General features: G+C 32.6%; 2 protein-coding genes and 2 long non-coding RNA genes across 4 annotated transcripts; all 4 read left to right on the top strand.

Annotated features, from left to right (window-relative positions):
- The first annotated feature begins 3,661 nt into the window (after positions 1-3,661).
- LOC126781281 (trypsin, alkaline B-like) lies at positions 3,662-7,141 on the top strand. The gene is made up of 4 exons (XM_050506178.1): positions 3,662-3,762; positions 4,413-4,575; positions 5,839-6,094; positions 6,845-7,141. The coding sequence occupies exons 1-4, from the start codon at positions 3,714-3,716 to the stop codon at positions 7,139-7,141; spliced, it is 765 nt and encodes a 254-aa protein (XP_050362135.1). The 5' UTR covers positions 3,662-3,713.
- A 3,622-nt stretch (positions 7,142-10,763) lies between these two features.
- Positions 10,764-12,151, top strand: LOC126772190 (uncharacterized). Its single transcript, XM_050492442.1, has 3 exons — positions 10,764-11,220; positions 11,296-11,601; positions 12,016-12,151. The coding sequence occupies exons 1-3, from the start codon at positions 10,879-10,881 to the stop codon at positions 12,061-12,063; spliced, it is 696 nt and encodes a 231-aa protein (XP_050348399.1). The 5' UTR covers positions 10,764-10,878; the 3' UTR covers positions 12,064-12,151.
- A 1,745-nt stretch (positions 12,152-13,896) lies between these two features.
- On the top strand, positions 13,897-16,311 carry LOC126772308 (uncharacterized). The gene is made up of 3 exons (XR_007669645.1): positions 13,897-14,043; positions 15,763-15,924; positions 16,215-16,311. It is a non-coding gene; the product is annotated as an uncharacterized LOC126772308 (long non-coding RNA).
- Positions 16,312-17,685: 1,374 nt separating this feature from the next.
- LOC126772296 (uncharacterized) lies at positions 17,686-19,419 on the top strand. Its single transcript, XR_007669643.1, has 3 exons — positions 17,686-17,830; positions 18,580-18,710; positions 19,086-19,419. It is a non-coding gene; the product is annotated as an uncharacterized LOC126772296 (long non-coding RNA).
- The last annotated feature ends 702 nt before the right edge of the window (positions 19,420-20,121 follow it).

Raw genomic sequence — 20,121 nt, forward strand, 5'->3', positions numbered from 1 at the left:
GGCAATGAAGCCGATGGCCCAATGATAAGAACGCGTGAATCTTAACCGATGATCGTCGGTTTAAACCCAGGCAAGCAGTGCTGAATCTTCATGTGCTTAGTTTGTGATTATTCATTGAGCTTGGCGGTGAAGGAAAACATCGTGAGGAAACCTGCATGTGTCTAATTTCACTGAAATTCTGCCACATGTGTATTCCACCAACCCACATTGGAGTGTGGTGGAATAAGCGCCAAAACCTTCTCCTCAAAAAGGGAGAGGAGGCCTTAGCTCAGCAGTGGGACGTTCACAGGCTGTTACTGAGTAATAGGTAAATTCTCATAGACATCGCCAATGTAAAAATTTTAGAACACATCGACAATGCACCACCAACGAAGAGAACTACGATGTTGCGAATATGTCCCTTGTGCCTTCAATATACGTGACATGTGCCATGATAGGTTCGCTAGTCATATACATAATATGTAAATATTTCTAATATGAATAGTGTACAGAAAGACGAAAAGTGTAAACATTTCTATTACGTACATATGTAACTTTTTTTTTTTTATAGAATAGGAAGGTGGACGAGCATATAGGCCACCTGATGGTAAGTGGTCACCAAACGCCCTTAGACATTGGCATTGTAAGAAATGTCAACCATCGCTTACATAGCCAATGCGCCACCAACCTTGGAAACTAAGATTTTATGTCCCTTGTGCCTGTAATTACACTGGCTCACTCATCCTTCAAACCGGAACACAACAATATCAAGTATTGCTGTTTTGCGGTAGAATATCTGATGAGTGGGTGGTACCTACCCAGACGAGCTTGCACAAAGCCCTACCACCAGTAAACTGTATTATATTTAATACAAATTATTTTATATTTTATCAATAACATGATATAATTAATGTCTCTCTCGTCTCGACCACCAATACGATGGCTGGAAATAGAAACGATTGGTATTGCACCAACTTTAAATTCAGCTTTATCAAACAGTTAAAAAAAAAAAACAAAAATAACTGATAACCGAATTTTTGGAATCCTAATTATAAATATAATATAATTTATATATATAACACAAATGAACATGCAATCGCAAATATAATACCTTAATTTATTACGAGGTATTATATTATATTTCAACTCCATTATCTTATCGAATATTTGGTTATCAACTTCATTATGTAAAATTCGAGAACTAATTACAATATTTTTTATTTTTTTAAACCCTGTTTTTTTATGTATGTCAGAGATAATTGATTTGTTTAATAAAATATTGCCTCCGTAAAATAAAAAAACCTTCAAAAGGTTATAAGTATTTTGAATCAGTAATTACAGTCAGTTAGTTTCAGCGTATACTTATTTTTTTATGTAAGAGATGACAAACGGGCAGGAGTATCACCTGATGGAAAGTTACTACCACCGCCCATGGACACTCAAACTCAACTCAAATGCACCTGCAACTCCGAAAAGCTTGCAGGTGCGTTACCGGACTTTAAGTAATGAGTAGATTCTTTTCTTGTAGATTTCTATGTCATATAGTATCGTATTTATCAACTTTCCTTAGCTTCTTGTTATTGAAACATTGATTTCGTATTGACATTGTGATATTTATTTTAATTACAATTTAATATTTTTTTTTATCTTATGTCACCGGAAATACTTAACAGAATAGCTTTTTAGCATCGGCATCCGCTTTTCTTACACAATTCTCGGAGATTAGTTTTCCATTTCCATATTACTCCTGCTGCTGGATTTAAAAGAATAACCCGTAAATATAAACATAACAGTAACAGGAACAGCCTGTAAATGTCCCACTGCTGGGCTAAGGCCTCCTCTCCCTTTTTTGAGGAGAAGGCTTGGAGCTTATTCCACCACGCTGCTCCAGTGCGGGTTGGTGGAATGCTTCAGTGCGGGTTGGTGGAATATAAACATAATTATATATAATTAAATATATATATAACGGTTATTAGCGCTCTTTAAAGATCAAAAATTAATCCGACCAAAAATATAATGAGTCTTTTCGGGGTTCAGATAGAGAAGATACGTAAGAGATTAATCGGTTTGAAATTTGTGAGTCTTATGTTGTATATGTGTATATATAATAACCCACAAGAGTAGTTATCTAAACAACGTGATAATGATAAATATGACAAAATGAAATTTTAATCCATCCAAGATTACTGGAATATAACATAAAATAAATTATATACGTATAAGTCTTATTAGTTAATTTAATATTAATTATTTTAAAAACTAATCTATCGTATTAACTATTATATTAACTATTTTATTAATCTATCGTAAACGATAGATTAAATTTTAAATTTCATTATTTTACCATTTTAAAATAATTTTTATTCATATATTCTATAACAAAATCTTAAAAAAATTAAAAACACTCTTAAACTCCTCCTTGCGTCAGTCAGTCAGAGTCAATATTGCCGGTGTCTTGGGTACAATGCCACAGGACAATCTCTTAGTCGGCGTGTTTTTTTCTATAAATTTATAATGCGGATTTTGTTTTTATTTTAGTTATATATTAAATAAAATATTTAGTATATGGAGAGTAAGCGAATTTCAGTTTAGCTAAACGCTGATTTATCTCTTTCTATCATTATTGATTTAACATGCGAAAGAAAAAGACAGCATTGTTTAACTACGTTTATAAGTAAGCCCGTATAAAAAACTTCAAGTTTACGAGAAAAATGATATAATGATGAACTTAACTTTCATATAACCCGCATTTACTAGTCGAACTATTTTTTTTAAATTAAATGAACAGGAGTATTGATGTAAACTAAAATATATATTTGCCATTTAGACGGAACAGTACAGTAACAGTAACAGCCTGTTAATGTCTCACTGCTGGGCTAAGGCCTCCTCTCCATTTTGAGGAGAAGGTTTGGAGCTTATTCCACCACGCTGCTCCAATGCGGTTTGGTAGAATACACATGTGGCAGAATTTCAATGAAATTAGACACATGCAGGTTTCCTCACGATGTTTTCCTTCACCGTCAAGCACGAGATGAATTATAAACACAAATTAAGCACATGAATATTAAGTGGTGCTTGCCCGGGTTTGAACCTACGATCATCGGTTAAGATTCACGCGTTCTTACCACTGGTCCATCTCGGCTTATTTAACACCACGGTACCATAATGTTTGATTGCACCCTTATTCGTTAGGAACACTCACCCGTTGATTATGATAAATATATTTTTCTACCTACCTTCACCCACAGCCACTTCTGTCTTCTAATTTTATTATCGTCATTGAATACCAGTTTACTTTACTTGTTTTATAATTACATTATATAACTTTCACAAGATTATTAATATTACAAGAACGACGAACTACCTGCATAACGTTTTCTTTAAAATTTTATTGTAAACATTTCTCATGTAAGTGACTGTATTTTCTTTTTAGGAATATATCTTAAAAAAAAAAACAATTTTCACAGCGCTTTCCGAAAAAGTCTAATCTTATGGATGTCTTGTCAAAAAAATTAACGGGAGAAGAGACAAATATGACGCGGTGAATGTAACAAAATTAGTTGCCAAGTCAATATTACTTCCATAATACTTTTATTAGGGTTATTAATTACAGATATGAGTCAGTGTGTTAACGTATATCTGATTATGTAGTGTTTAATTGATATTGATTGAGTATATATACGGACAACTTATAATTGCCTTTAGTGCAAAGTTTTAGTAACGCAGTTATAACAATGCGTTCTTTATTTTTTCTTTTCGCCTTGTGCTTAACGGCTGTTGTGGGTGAGCATTTTTAAATAATATTTTCATTTTTCATTATAAATCTAAAAATAATTTAGAAATTAAATATATACAGTGTTCACATAATAGACATTTCTACCTAATAATGAAATTGTCAACAAACGTAAAGTAACAACGACCTCCCCTCTTTTTAATGAAAAAGATTCGGTATTATTATATGTTATGTTATTCTGAAATATACAAGTTGCTTTGGTTAGCACAAAATTAATAATAAATAATTTAATAAATATCTAAAAATACAATACCGCTTGCCGAAACCTAAAAATCGTATCATAAATATCGTAAACCCTGTATGTTTATAGAGCCTACTCGGTCTTTTACAAACAATAAATAAGCACTCATTGAATAGTAACATTTTTACTCAAAGTAAAAATGATAATAAGTTCAGGCGCAGAGCCGACAATCTCGCATTCTTTGATAGGGAAAGCTCTTCCAAACCCCAGACTGCTACTAAGAATTGCTTAACAGTCTTACAGTCTTTACAATACAAAACTTTAAAATACAAACCTTTGTTTACTCGAACCCTTGAACAGTCTTACATTAAAAAAACTAACGAATTCATATAATAAAATTTAATCCACTATTCATAGAATTTAGAGTTTAATTCATAAATAATTTTAATTAATTTTCAGGTGTAAACTCTCAGCAAAGAATCATTGGTGGCTCACAGACCACCATACAAAATTACCCCTTCGCCGCAGTGGTGCTAAGGAACACTAACCAAGGCTATGTACAAACCTGCGGTGGCGTGATTCTGAACCATAGATCCGTCCTTTCAGCTGCTCATTGCTTTTTGTAAGTAAATCAAATGAATCTGTATTCCAATTTCCATTAGATAACGTTTTCCTAGGTAGAATGATGAGTGGGTTAGTAACAAACCAATCATAATTCTACCGTACCCTTCAAAACATAAGCGTTTTTCGGTTTCAAGGATGAATGAGCCAGTGTAATAACATATAATGACCACTAACACGCTTAACGATTATGATACTTTCCCGATTCAATTCCGATCCAACTTTGGCTATTCTATATTTATTCTAATCGGAAAAGAACCGATATGATTTTCACGTATTCCGTTATGTCAAAAACAAACTTAATTGTCAAAGTTCATGCCAATAGTCGATAATTAAATTAAAAAATAAGAAATCGGATAAACAGCAACGATCACGCTTCTATTCGATTGCGATAATTTGACAATTTGTTAGTAGAATTGGCCTTCAGATTTCCTATTTCATTCGCTAGTAAAAAAAAACATGCAGTAATAAATAAAATTAATTTCTCCGTCTAAGCGAACCAGCAAATAGCAATTCCATAGTATTGTTTTTAAACATTAAACATTCAACTTACGATTAATGTAAAATATGATTAAAATATACTATCCTATTTTACTTGTTCATATAAGGTAATTTTAATTTAAAATCATTAATCAATAACATATATTATAATTAATTTGTACAAGAGATTTTTAGTGATATCTTAATTTTGCAATGTAATAATTTTGTGCGATAATAGTCATCATTTTAAAGAATCTGCAATTTGCATATTTAAACTATTTTTCGCTCGCGTGTTAAGGAAGTACCTATACCTATACCTAACGAGGTATAAAGTAACATATGTTCTTCCTTGGGGTTCAAACTTACTAAATTTTATTAAAAATCAGTTCAGTGGCTTAGCTAAACGTAACGAATAAATACACAATCAGAGATACACATTTTCGCGTGTGGTTGGGAACTGCGAACCCCCAATTATGATCCATCTCGCAGCTCTGCCAGCTTTTTCTGTTCGTTCGTTAGCATAGATATTTCTGATGCTAAAAATATTCAACCGCACGCCTATTTTATTAATTATTTTAGGTAAACAAACAGAATATAATCACACACACATTAAAATTCGAATTTATACAATTTTAAAAAAGATTATACTCCTAAACATGTGTACTTCGGCATGCTCATAAAAATAATATGAATACAGTCAGTTGCGTATATAATAATTAATTAAATTTAATAAATTACTAAATTAAGCTTATATTAAAATGATATAACAATTTTTATTTTACAGCGGCACTTCATCTAACGTTTGGCGCATAAGAGTTGGATCTTCATATGCAAACAGCGGAGGGTCGACTCACAATGTTGGTAGGCTGATCGCCCACCCCAACTACTACCACGCTATGAAACAAAATGATGTTGGCATATTCAGAGTATCATCAAGTTTCAACATAGGAGGAAACGTACAGCGTGGAAGATTCGCAAGTTCCAACTATAATATAGCTGACAATCAAGCTGTATGGACTATTGGATGGGGAGCAACTTCCGTAAGCGTATTTGTAATTTATTATTTTAATGCCCTTAGATAATGTCATATTTGTCATCATACATTATCTAAGGGCATTAAAATAAAACTCTTGGTTTTATAGACTACATAGGAAACGAAAGCATGGTCTTAATGCTACGTGAATCAAAATATAATTACTGATACTAGGTATATTTATAAGATAGAAAGGTAGACGAGCAGATGGGCCACCTGATGGTAAATGGTCACCGTTGCCCAGAGGTATGGGCGCTATAAGAAATATTAACCATTCCTCACATCGTCAATGCACCACTAACTTTGGAACTAAGATGCAATGTCCCTTGTGTCTGTAGTTACACGAGCTCGCTCTTTAAACCGGGCCAAAAAAATAAAAATACTAGTAAGTATTGCTGTTTGGGGGTTGAATATGTTATTTTACCTAGCTAGACGGGCTTACACAAAGCCATACGACCAAGCAAATAATGTAATAATAATAATATCCTGGGACATTATTCACACACGGTTATTTGATCCCAAACTAACCAGAGATAACTGATAGTATATCAGTACTACATACTAATTTTCTTTTGTAACTTATATATATATATATATTACACCCAGTCAAAGTGTCCTATTCGTCCTTGGGTGGAAATCGAACCCACAACCTTTGACATGAAATTTACCAACCACGCCAACAGCCAGTCGAATATATATAGATTACAGTTAGATTCAATAATTTATAAATATTTCATATAAATCCTCTTGTTTTCAGATCAATGGTCCCAAGTCAAGCCAGCTGAGACATGTTCAAGTCCGAACAGTGAATCAAAACACATGTAGAAGTAACTACAATGTTATCGCTATGACTGTCACTAATTCCATGATGTGTGCCGGCATTTTGGATAACGGGGGTCGTGACCCTTGCATTGGTGACTTCGGTGGTCCCCTAATTCACAATGGTATTATTGTGGGTATTTCCTCATGGGGCAGTGGATGTGGCTACCGTGGATACCCGGCCGTTTATTCCCGTATACCAGTATACATCAACTGGATCAATAACAATGCTTAAATCAATTGATTAAAATTGACGTTAGTTGAATAAGCTAAATAAAAAAATTGTTATTATTTTTTATATATGTTATTTTATTATACTACTAATTTCCACCGAAGTGTTAGGTTTGACCCTATGTCCATTTCTGTACCCCCAGGGTTCATCAATGCAAAATTATTATATAATAATCGGTTGTCAGATTTAGACGTGAAAGTATAACAACGAGCAAACTTACTTTCGCATTTATAATATTAGTTAGTATTCGAATTTGACTGCTTAATAAACCGTTACTATTCATAATACATATTAACATTAGGTATATTTTTTTATATATCAAGTATATCAAGATACGTTAAGCGATTACAGAATGAAATATATATTTTAATAATTAGTCGATAAAATGGTATTTATATAAATAACAATAAAGGATACTATTGTAAGATACAATTTTCCTACTAGAGTGGTTTTATATTTGTGGCCTTAAGCCGGTTAAATTATTATCAAGTGATAATGAAGAGCTATTAATCTATAACTTGTAGGATAACAAATACGAAAAAAACAACAGTACTTGTATATGTGTGTACGTGTGATTGCGTATGGGCGTAACAGTAAATACTTAAGTGCATTCTTATCTTTTCTTACAGGTATTTGAATACGTTGGGCATACTTCAAACTCAAAGTAAAAACATCATATTTTAAATTAAAAAAAAAAAAACTACAGAGACATTACGCTTGCCGTTTTCCTATTATTTTTCAAATATATACTCTTTTATTAAATTTTTCTTCTAGCATATTAAATATTATATTAAGATCTTAGTAAAAATTCAAAATTGTTCTTTAAGTTTGTGTCAGTGTTATTGTCTATCATAAAAAAGTCAAAAATATTTTTTCGTTTTTGTCAATAAAATTATAGTAAAATCTTAAAATAAAAAAAATATAAATTAAAATAAAAGCATCATGAGTGCTCCATTTTACAGTTACGACCCTTGTGTGTGTACTGGCATGCCATGTGGAGCGTGCTACCCTTACTCGACTAAACCTTGTGCGGCGTCATGTAACGACATACGGCCGTGCTCTGTATGCCCTGGTGGTGGATGTTCTCCTTGCCCAGCACCAGTTCGCCCATGTCCTGCGCCATGCTTGCCCCCACCTGTCCTACCCTGTTTACCTCCATGTCCCCCGTGTGATAAGGTCTGTTAATCATTACTTTTATTTTATTAAGTTACATGCCCCAACTTTGCACGAGCACGAATAGATTCCGATATTTTTATATACATAAAAAGTAAAATTTTTACTTAATATATAGTAACAAAAAACCAGCGATCATCTGTACTATACTTATTACAAAGCTAAAGTTTGTTTGAATCTCGAGAAAATTTAATAATTATTATTGCTTTGCGTTCTTCAATAAAGGTATGAGATAACTTAGCCATCTTAATATCCTTGGTATTGGACATTATTAAGTTTTACTTTAAAGCACGCATACAGCCAAATTTTCAAAGGTTTTAATTTTTCTTGAATAACATATTTTTTTTTATATAAAATGACTTATATTGCAGCCTGCCAATCCTGTCCTACTACCTACAAGACTCTGCGATTCGGTTGCCATTCCTTGCTGTAGACCGAACCGTTGTAAGCCTTGTCCCTGTTATTGCTGCACAGAACCAGCAGTGTGTTCACCTAAACGGTGTAGTTATCCGGGAGTTCCCGTCTGTGGAGGCTGCTGCGGACCATGCATGCCTGTTTGGTGATGAAGAATGATGTGAAACAGAAAAATAATTTATTTTGTCTATGTCGGAATAAAATGTTTTCAGTGAATAAATACAAATAAAGAGAACACTAATATAAAAATCTAAAGTTTACTACAGTTTGTTTCAATTCACATTAAAATATCATATTTTAAAATATCAAAATTATAAATTGTTTCTTCAACGCTTTAATGACAATATCTATACAAATAAATGAAAAGACGATAACGTCTAACTTTTTCAGTTAGTCATTATGCCTAACCGAAAAAGTAAACTTAGTTTATAGTTTATTCAGAGAATGCTTGAACAGTATATAATATTATTAAATAAGAGTTGTGCTATTAAAACTATTATATTAAAAATACTATGTATATTACATTTACGCATGTCACGTATTATGTTTTAATGTTCATGTTCTTATATAACTCAATATTGGATTATTTACAAAGGTAACAATTATGCTGTACGAATAGAATCTTTATACTTGAAATTTATCTATCTCTGCAACTATGGATCTACAACGATGATGCATTACTCCTATAAACTTTTACACGTTTCCAGTGGAATATTTCTTGAACACGTCATAAATTCCATAGATAAGTTATTAATTCACTGTTTATCCCTTAGATTACTTATTAGATTGGGATTGTAAGCCACCAAGCACCGCTTGTTCATTAAAAATGCTTTAATGCTGTTTTTTCAATGCATTAAGAGCTTTATCATTCCGAAACTAAAATGACACACTTATCAGCAACTAACATACTTTATTTATTGTTTCTTCAAACCCAGTCTCCCAAGTTTATGGACTTGCCACTTGACAGTGTATATGCTCTCGCTGCATCTGAAAAAGTATACGCAAACATATTACTCCACTAACCTATCTTTTTCATAACAATAATACAACACATCATGTTAAAATGATTCGTGCTGAACGCATAACATCAAAGTATGGTATATATATATATATATATATACCATATATATATATATATATATATATATATATATTTATATATTATATATATATATTATATATTTATATATTATATATATACCATATATATATATATTATATACCATATATTCGTTTTTGTCAATAAAATTATAGTAAAATCTTAAAATAAAAAAAATATAAATTAAAATAAAAGCATCATGAGTGCTCCATTTTACAGTTACGACCCTTGTGTGTGTACTGGCATGCCATGTGGAGCGTGCTACCCTTACTCGACTAAACCTTGTGCGGCGTCATGTAACGACATACGGCCGTGCTCTGTATGCCCTGGTGGTGGATGTTCTCCTTGCCCAGCACCAGTTCGCCCATGTCCTGCGCCATGCTTGCCCCCACCTGTCCTACCCTGTTTACCTCCATGTCCATATATATATATATAAATATTTACTACTTTATTACATTTATAATTATTTCTAATTCTTTCAATAAAAAATTTTTATTTTAATGGAATGTGTTCACCCTTACTTCGCCAATAAGCCATAAAATTTTCACAACTAAGATGGTATGTCCTCTATGCCTCTCTTTAGAACACAACAAATAACTAAACATTACTGGTTGGCGGTAGCATGGCTTGCACAGAGCTCTACAACAAGTGAACCGTTTTACCGTTAAAAATGCGATTAATTGTTAAGAAAGGAAGTTATATGTGTAGTAGGAACGTGTTCGCGTAGAGATGAATCACATAAATCGAAAAAAATATTTTTAGACTACATTTACTCGTGTTTTTTGGACTACATTCAAGCATTATATTAAATTTGAGATACTTTTCAGTATTTTTTTCCCTGTCCATTACGATCTCCTTTAATCATATATGGATGGCAGAATCTCCTAATTATAATATAAAAAATGTAACTGAGACATTGACAATTTATATAAATAAGAATATAATAAAAAAAAAGTCGGCAAATATACAAAAATAAAATTTTAAGTAATAACGTAATATAAATTAAAAAATCTTAAAAATATTGACATTACAAGCATCGACAATTTAAATTGTTATGTGTTCTATGGACTTTTGGCCAACATGTCCAGCAATTATTCCATGTGGAACTGGACCATGTTCATGTTCCTGTTTGCCTCCACCACCTTGTTGTCAACCGTGTTGTCCTCCGCCAGTTCCTTGTACTCCATGTCCCCATTGCAACTGTACACCAGTGTTTAGACCGTGCCCAGCACCAGTCATACCAGATATTGTACCACCTATAGTTCCTTTGTTACCTCCTTGTAAACCTCGCAGGCAACCACCATGCGAACCTTGTCCTCCACCGCCACCACAACCAGTATGCTGCCCACCGGTATTACCTTGCTGTCCACCTCCAGAGCCTTGTGATCCACCGCCAGTACGTAATTATTGAGTAAATTATTATTTGTATAAAATTGGAGCATGATAAAAACGTGACCAATCTCTGTTGCAGGTGTGTCCGTGTCCAGAACCATCTCCTTGCTACCAACCAGTCCTTCCGTGTTACAACCCTCAATGTCCACCGCCCACTCTTCCAAAACAACGTCCGATTTGTCCAAGAGCACCGCCGTGTTCCGACCCTTGTCTTCCAATTTCTCGTAGTTGCTGCCCGTATTGCGAACTGGATCCTGTAACCCGAAGACGACCTTTGATAGTACATGATAGTGTATTTGCAAATAGACCTTCAGGATTTCCCGCGGAATCATTTACAAGACGAAATCCCAACGTACGATACTTTGCTTGTAATTACGTGAGGCAGGTCAGTATCTTAACTATTTCTAAATATATTAATTATGATTTCCTTGTCCTGATTTCGGGGTCGGCACAGTGTGCTATAATTTTACATGTACATGGATAAAGCAAACTATCGACTGGCCGTATTCTTGACTCCAAGTCTTCTTGAGAAAGTTTTTGCTGGGGTTGCCCATCATCATACAAGGCTTGCAGCACTTAAATGCTCGTCGGTATTGATTGATGTGTGCTTATTAACAATAAACATAGTTGGCTCTCAGAATACCGACAGACTAAGACTTCTAATACTTTGCTCCTATTACTCGGTTCGTCTACTAAATACTGTAAACAAAAAAACGATAATTTATTTATAGTTTAAAGTATCAATGTATATTTTTTGCCTGCATTATAATTACAAAAGCATAATTGTTTTTACTTTCAGGGTCCTCAATCTGGCTGCTGCTATCATGTCGATGTGCCTCTTCATTAACAGTTTATTAGTTAATGTTTAGTTTTGTTATTTTGTTCGTGAAATACAAAAGTAGTAGTAAAGTGGAATAAATGCGTTTTTATATGTTTTAGTATACTTTGTTTTTACTACTGCATTTTATACAATTAAGTAAAACTAAACGAACAAAATTATAAATACCAGGCAATGTTACCCTGTGCCAAAAAACAGTTTAGCGCATGCTCTATACTTAAATCTAATTCTTAATCTATCTGAATTAAAAACAAGACAGCATGGAGATGTTTTTGCGTTTTAGCACCATCAGCAGATAAATAAATAAACAAATACCTTTTATTTTTATACATACTTAATATTATAACATAATTATACTTTCCATATATTAGATGTAATTTTTAATCATTAATTTGTCAACTACAGATATTTCGTAGCGGGTTGCAAGGGAAAAGGAAAACATCGTTATGGAAAATATGTTTCCATCGAACCAATTATATTTTTAAATCTATTATAATTTATAATTTGCTGTTAACTATAAATTAAAAACCGGAGTTCCTCCGTTTTCACAATAATAATAAAAATAATCCTCCTACATCTTCTTTAACCTCAGAAACTGCTACTGAATTTTTTTTGATGGAAACCATATTTATTGCTCCAATCGAAATAGAAACTCAAACTCCATAAGTGGATTTGAGTACTAGAAGCTAGCCAACAAACAAATAAGGTTGTGAAATAATAAACATCCTTATAATTTACGGACATAATATACAATATCTTTGTTAATAAATGATGAGACGTTTTTTGTAATACCTAACTGAAAAAACTTCTATAACGGAAGATGCTGCATTTCGAAAAAAGGTTCAGTACATAATATTATTATATAAGAATCTGCGCTTCTCAGTTTAACTACGAGTTCTTTTAATTCTTAAGTACTTACTCTTGGCCTGGAATCCCGCCATATTTCAAGTACCCCGCCAATATTGTAGTTTTCAATACTATTGATGTGAAAACTATGAATTTCGTGTTCTTATATTTTCTAAGCTGTAATTAGGACTAAAAATAACACAACAAGTAAATAATCTCTTCCAAAACACCTTTATTTAATGAATGGGAAACATACAATAATTAAAGTTTTTATTTATTCTGTGATTATATCATCGTCACATTTTCAGAATGTAAAGTATAATGTATAAATCACTGGTTTGTTTTTCATATATAATCATGTTCTTAGTCGAACGATCTTAACAGAGAGGTCGAGACTGCGTTTTTGATTTAAGGTACACAAAGTCAGTTGCTATCGGTTCTGGATCTTACCGCGTCCCATGTAATACTTTTCCATTTCTGGCGTTTCTTTGCAGGAGTTGAAACATAGTTGTTTTGTTGTCGTTAATTGTATCCATCAGGTTATCACGATACTATATTGTTTTATTTTCCAGTTTTACTAATATTGCTTCTTCATGTTCAATTTTTTTATTGCCTTACATTATTTGAGTGTAACAGCTGTAAATATTGATGCAAGGATTCACTGGATAGCATCGCGGTGTCGCTGGTATATTGTTTTGACACTTACTATAACCGGGGTTGCAAGCGCTGGGAACAGGTGTACAAATTGGTTGAGGGCAAATGGAATTAGGTACACATCCAGACATATTGCAGTATTTTATTTTCACTTTTGTATGAAATTTTGATATGAAATGGTATTTAACAAATGGAAGACAAAACGTTGGTCAAGCCTATTTATAAGTAAGCGTAGGCCTACTCGATTTTGACTTATGCATAACCTACTTATTAACAATTTAAATAAATTGATTCTATTAGGCTATGTTTATTATTTTAGTATAATTTGAAGGCTCCCACAATCGACGACCGAAGCGAGTTTAAGCTCAGGACCAACGGCTTTACGTGCTTTCTGAGGCACGGTCATAATTTCGAAAAACAACAAACAAGTCAAAGTTCCAGACTGAGCTTCTAAAGAAAATGACTTTATTACAATATACGTAAATATCGGTAGGTTAGTTATATTTAACTATAAAAAGAGAAAAGAGAATTTATATCATTTGAACGATACTACTCGTATGCCATAAATGTACACAAAAAAATGTGTTTTGGATAGAAAATGATTTTCAAAATTCGATCACAGTCCAAGCTATTTAGTAAAGATAAATCCAGAACTATCTAGTGATAGTTAAATAGCTTGTAATGTAGTAATAGTACAAAAAAAATTGAAAGTTGACCGATTAGCCCTTAAAAATGTCATCTATGAGTTCATCAGTATTTGTATATATGTGTTATTTACATTTTGTTATGTGTTATGTTTAATCTGCTTTTTCTCTTTGTAACCCTGACTACTGACATTTTTATATACTGTTTGCGATAAAGAATAAATAAATTATTATTCATAGAAATTATTGTATTATCACAGCAGTCATCTTCAATCAATCAAATCAACTAATCGAAGACAATATGATGATACCATAAACAATGATTTTTTTAAAAGTTAGACATATTCCCGAGAATTATATTATCTATACTAATAAATATTAATATTATAAATGCGAAAGTAACCGTCTGTATTTTTACGCGTTTGAGACGTGAGTCTCAAAGACTGAAGCGATTTTGATGAAATTCTGTATGGATGTACTTTTTATGCCTACCACTCCAAAACTAGTTGTTTATATTCAATATTTTATATTTATTTATATGGCCGAGATGGCCTAGTGGTTAGAACGCGTGAATCTTAAACGATGATCGTGGGTTCAAACCCGGGCAAGCACCACTCAATTTTCATGTGCTTAATTTGTGTTTATAATTCATCTCGTACTTGACGGTGAAGGAAAACATCGTGAAGAAAGCTGCATGTGTCTAATTTCATTGAAATTATGCCACGTGTGTATTCTACCAACCCGCATTGGAGCAGCGTGGTGGAATGAGCTCCAAACCTTCTCCTCAAAAGGGAGAGAAGGCCTTAGCCCAGCAGAGGTACATTAACAGGCTGTTACTGTTTCTGTTATATTTATTTGTATATTATTTCTAATGATACTTATTTAACAGAATAATAATTCTGGCTAGAAACACGCTTAAAACTTTTCTTATTAATGATGATGATTTTGAATGTCATCGTTTAAATTAAAAGTTTAGGCCTGTCTAAAAATTACATTCATACAAAATTAACAAGTTTATTAAATGTAAATATAGTTTAGTGTTTAGTTTATACTAAATAATTAAAAATGTGTAGTCCTGTACTTCATCTGCCGAGTAACAAGGAACCACCAGAATTTATTCCATGTTATCCCATACACGTAATTTTTTTATTACCTTACACGTGAATGAATGTTTATCTCAGACACACACATACATACAAATCCTTAATAGGATGGGACTACTGTCGTATATAGTACACTAGTGTGTGCGCAACACATGTGCATTCGCTATTCCTTCACTCTCATAATGGGATGATTCGTTTGTACTATACAACCTTCCGTGCATTTTTTTCTCTGAGGAGAGAAACGCTTCGATATTCCGGGCGAAATTTGTTTGACAATAAAACTTAATAACATATTGATCCGACCCAGCATTTGAATGTAACTAGGAACTAGATTCAATGAGACCTTCAACCAACTAAATATGTATTAAAATACTATATATAAGAATTTTTAGATTGAATAAAGCAAAGATACTTACAAACGCTTATTTGTATATAAAATATATATTTCCTTATTATTTAAGGGTCCTCCATGTCTCCCTTGCGGAATGGACTCTGTGACTCTAAGAAGGCCGCTGATTGTTGGAGACAGTACTTTCGACTATCGACCTACAAGTTGGCCCGGGATGGTGCTCAACAATCAAGATAAAAAAGTCCGATACCAACTAATTAATTATGAACGTCCGGTTAGTACAAAATAATTCGGAAAATGTAAATGTATCGAGTCTTTGAGTGCATTGGAATGGGAAGTATTTACTGTCAAAACGCCTAGGATCCTATCCTTCCTATACGCCTTGGATCTAGAGCTAGACACAGTTTAACACTACTGTAGTTACTATCGTATATATTGTTTGTGTTATGTATTAATTGTTTGAAAAATATTAAATAAAATAAATCTCGAAGTCCGGGCCTGTCCCGAGTTGGTCTGATCTCTATCTCCACTTTTATTTCATAATTCTTTGTGTTTTGTCAACAGGTTCGACCTCACTATCCGTCATGTGCGCCGTCGGCTAATTGAATAATTCTTTTAATGGATAACATAAATTTAATATTATATATCTGTATAATATCTGTAATCAGTTAAGTAAATAAAATATTTTTATCGTATAATAATATATTTTATCGTTATTCTTTCTACTGCTAACACAAATTGTATAGTCATAAGGAAATACTTGTTCTTCAAAATAGTGATATTAAGACTTATATGTATCTACGTATTTAATAGAAAAAAGTCAATTTAAAAGATATTTATTTTAATAGAAATATATCTCAAAACACTACACTACTTTAACTAAATACTTAAAAAATAAATTTTAATAGGTTTCCATAAAGTGCATAAGGGGTTCATAAGGAAGTTCTTTTTATGAAATTAATATCATATAAATAATTAATTATAGAATATATAATATAACGTCTTATTTTCCTTTAGTCATTCATCATTTTACAGGGATTTTATGACTCATGATTATTAAAAAGGCCTTGGAAGTGCCCTATTAAGGAGTGCGTAAGAGCGGTCTGTAAGCACCTCTATATTTTTTTGATTTGGCTAATATAATCTTTGATTTTTGAGTTAGTGATCTAATATATGTTTAGCTACCAAATAGGTACTAAATATTGGTAGTATTATAAGCTCGATCTGTCACTTTGTACAGTCATGATGCACGCATCATTAAGGCTTCATTTAAATTCACAAAAAATCCAAAACTCGTTTTGCGGGTTAGTAGTTAAACAATGCTCTGTCTTCTTCTTTCAAATGTCAAATCAATATGGCAGAAAATAGCGAAATCAGTGCTTAGCTATACAGCGTTTAAATGTCTTTTATAAGTGAGGCCGTTAATTATTTTCTTATTTCTTATTTGATCAGCACACTACTTATAATATACTCACCATGACTGCCTAATATAATGTACGCCGTAACTCATATTTAAAGATAAATTTACAAAAAACATTATAAATGTAAAAATTAATAATCACCGACCAATAAAATGCTTTATTTAAAGAAAGACAATCAAGTTTTAAGCTTGTTTTGATATTCTATGATACCTATGTGCTTAAGGTTTCATAAAATTTTATGTACGCAAAGGACACTAGTTCAAAGTTCGCAAAAAAGTTTAGCTTGTAAAATACCTTGTATGCTTAACTTTAAGTAATCTTCGGAGCTTTGAAAAAATATTTAGAGCATAATTACATTTTTGATAATGAGAATAATTTCTAGTATTGCTATAATATTATGAAACGAAGCGATTGCTATAATTGTCATGGCTATAAAAAGAACAAAAGTTATTGTTGATGTTACTTTTATATACGCTCTTTTAATGCTAAACTCGGTCCCAAAATATTTGTTACTGGTGATATTCATCGCAAAAATACCAAAGAGTATTTAACAAGCGACAAAATTATAATACGTCAAAATTATTTTCAAATAAAGAAATTTGAAATATGAAACATATGTCATAACGACATTTAAACCAAGCATCGTAATCAAAATTGTGGCAAGTAATTTTAATACAAAAACCAAGTTCAAATAAATTTCATAATGTGTGACCGTATGGGTATAATCAATCAATTACAATCTATTATGTCAACAATTCAGTAAGTTATGTTTTTCGTATAATACACATTCATTCTCGTGATTCTCCTAGCCATTCGGCGAAACATTTAAGGGTTTCTTGCTGACACGAGTGACTATTACACATTCGTAATAGTTCGTCTTAATCATTTCCCTTTGACTCTTGTCCAAAAAACTGCTCTCGACTCGATCTCGAGTGGCAAGGCGAATGACGAATGCCACTGACACGTATGTGTCTGTGAGGTATTAAATATAAAATGAATTTCATTATCTAGTTATAAATGAAATATTTGTAAACATTATCTAGTTATAAATCTAATAAAAGTTATTTACATCAGTAAACCAGAGGTATTAATATTATAGAGTTAACAGCTCACTCAATAATCACATATTATAGCTTTGCTTCAGTTTTATCTATGGTCGTGTCATGCGTTTTTTCATTCATTTTGGTATATTGGTGGATGTCTATCGTTATAACCGACTTTATGTGAGCCTGTCTGGATATATACCACTAAATCACCAGATATTCTACCGCCAAACAGCTATACTAAGTATTGTTGTGTGCCGGTTCGATGCGTGAGTGAGCCAGTGAGTACCGGCACAAGGGACATAACATCTTAGTATCAATGTTTGGTGGCGCCTCAGCAATGAAAGGGATGGTTGATATTTCTGATAGTTAAAATCGATCGGTGGCATGTTGCCAGTTTTCCTTAGGTAGGTTTTAATTATAAAAATATATTTGAATCTATATTCATAGTTTTATTATTTTCAGATGTAATTGCAGTGGCTATTCTGCCCCTTGCTGTGCCCCCAAATGTGCACCCTCGTGCTGCAACGGAAGCGGATCATTAGTCACAGTTTACAGTCAAGTAGCACATATCCAGTGACAATAGATTCATACACGTTTGTATGGGGCATATAATAGTTATCCAAAAGTACATAGTAAGCCAAACCTTAAGTTTCAGAGATAACGAGTTGGATAGAATTCAATCGAACCGAACGCGGGTTCGAATCGGAGCAAGCTTTTTTTGTGGTTAATGCATTTTATTTTATTTACATAAAAATGACATGTCATCTTATGATTATAGAGGTTGATGAAATTGTGCCGAATTCATCAACCCAATTTTTACTAATCAGCGTTGAGGAATGGGCTTTGCCGCGCAGTGATACCCATAAACATAAACCCTACATAATCCCATAGATTATTCTACTACTTTTATTAAATAATTAGGCATATTTCTATAACTCATGTTATAATATGTTATTTTGTCTATACAGATGCAATACTCGCTGTAGGCCAGCCTCCGCAACCGATAGCGGCATTCGACAAAGCAACAATTGCAGTCGGCCATCACGGTGCTACTTGTGTACAAAAATTCTGATATTCTGTACATTATAAAACCATTTTAAGAAATTACTGGTACTTATAACAAATTGAATTGTAAAATAATTATTATTATTAAATAAAATACATGGATAGTGAATATTGCTTGCTATCTAAATTCAGTAGAAGAAAAAATTGGGTAATTATTATTAGATTTTTTTATATTTATCAAACAAAACGTAGACACTTTTATTGTTACCTAAACCATTTATTTACAATTTTTTTTACAAATTAATCAACTTTAAAAACTGAAGTAGATATATTTTAAAAAGGCTGTTTATAATTTAATATTTTATAAAAGTGTAAGTGAATAAATTTTTAGATAATATTTTCACGTTTTTCTTAATATCTTGACTAATTTCTCCATAACATTTACAGAATTTTTACTTGTTAGTAGGGCTAAGTGCAAGCCCGTCTATGTTGGTACGACCTACTTATAACATATTCCATCGCCAAACAACAATTCGTAGTATTGTTGTGTAGTTGGAAGGGTTAGTGAGCCAGCGTAACTACAGGCACAAGGGATATAATGTCTTACTTTCCAAGGTTGGTAGCGCATTGGTGATGCAAGGAATGGTTAATATTTTTTACAGTACCAATATCCATGAGGTGGGGCACCTGCACGTCCGACTGCACGTCCGCCTACCTATTATTATGGTAGATGCGGTCGGCGCGTGGTCGATACTGTTTATAAATAAAAAAAATATATCCAGCTCGGCAGCTATTGATTATATCCCTCCATATTTACAACACATAAAACTATTCTTTATATGTATATACTATGATATGTAAAACTAATCGAACACTGTTTGAATATTTACTGCGCATGCGCATAACGATCACGTGTGTACTTAAATGTGTTTAGCGTCCATATCTAATTATCAACAGTTTTGCTTCCGCTACTAAATTGTAAAGTTTTGTTTGTTATCC

The sequence above is a fragment of the Nymphalis io genome, chromosome 1 (genome assembly GCF_905147045.1).
Source record: "Nymphalis io chromosome 1, ilAglIoxx1.1, whole genome shotgun sequence".
In the NCBI taxonomy this organism is placed as follows: Eukaryota; Metazoa; Arthropoda; class Insecta; order Lepidoptera; family Nymphalidae; genus Nymphalis; species Nymphalis io.

Coding starts and splice junctions, on each gene's coding strand:
- LOC126772190 (XM_050492442.1), top strand. CDS start 10,879: ATGTGTTCTATGGACTTTTGGCCAACATGTCCAGCAATTATTCCATGT. Junction 11,221..11,295: donor AGCCTTGTGATCCACCGCCA/GTACGTAATTAT, acceptor TCTCTGTTGCAG/GTGTGTCCGTGTCCAGAACC. Junction 11,602..12,015: donor CTTGTAATTACGTGAGGCAG/GTCAGTATCTTA, acceptor TTTTACTTTCAG/GGTCCTCAATCTGGCTGCTG.
- LOC126781281 (XM_050506178.1), top strand. CDS start 3,714: ATGCGTTCTTTATTTTTTCTTTTCGCCTTGTGCTTAACGGCTGTTGTG. Junction 4,576..5,838: donor TCAGCTGCTCATTGCTTTTT/GTAAGTAAATCA, acceptor TTTATTTTACAG/CGGCACTTCATCTAACGTTT. Junction 6,095..6,844: donor TTGGATGGGGAGCAACTTCC/GTAAGCGTATTT, acceptor TCTTGTTTTCAG/ATCAATGGTCCCAAGTCAAG.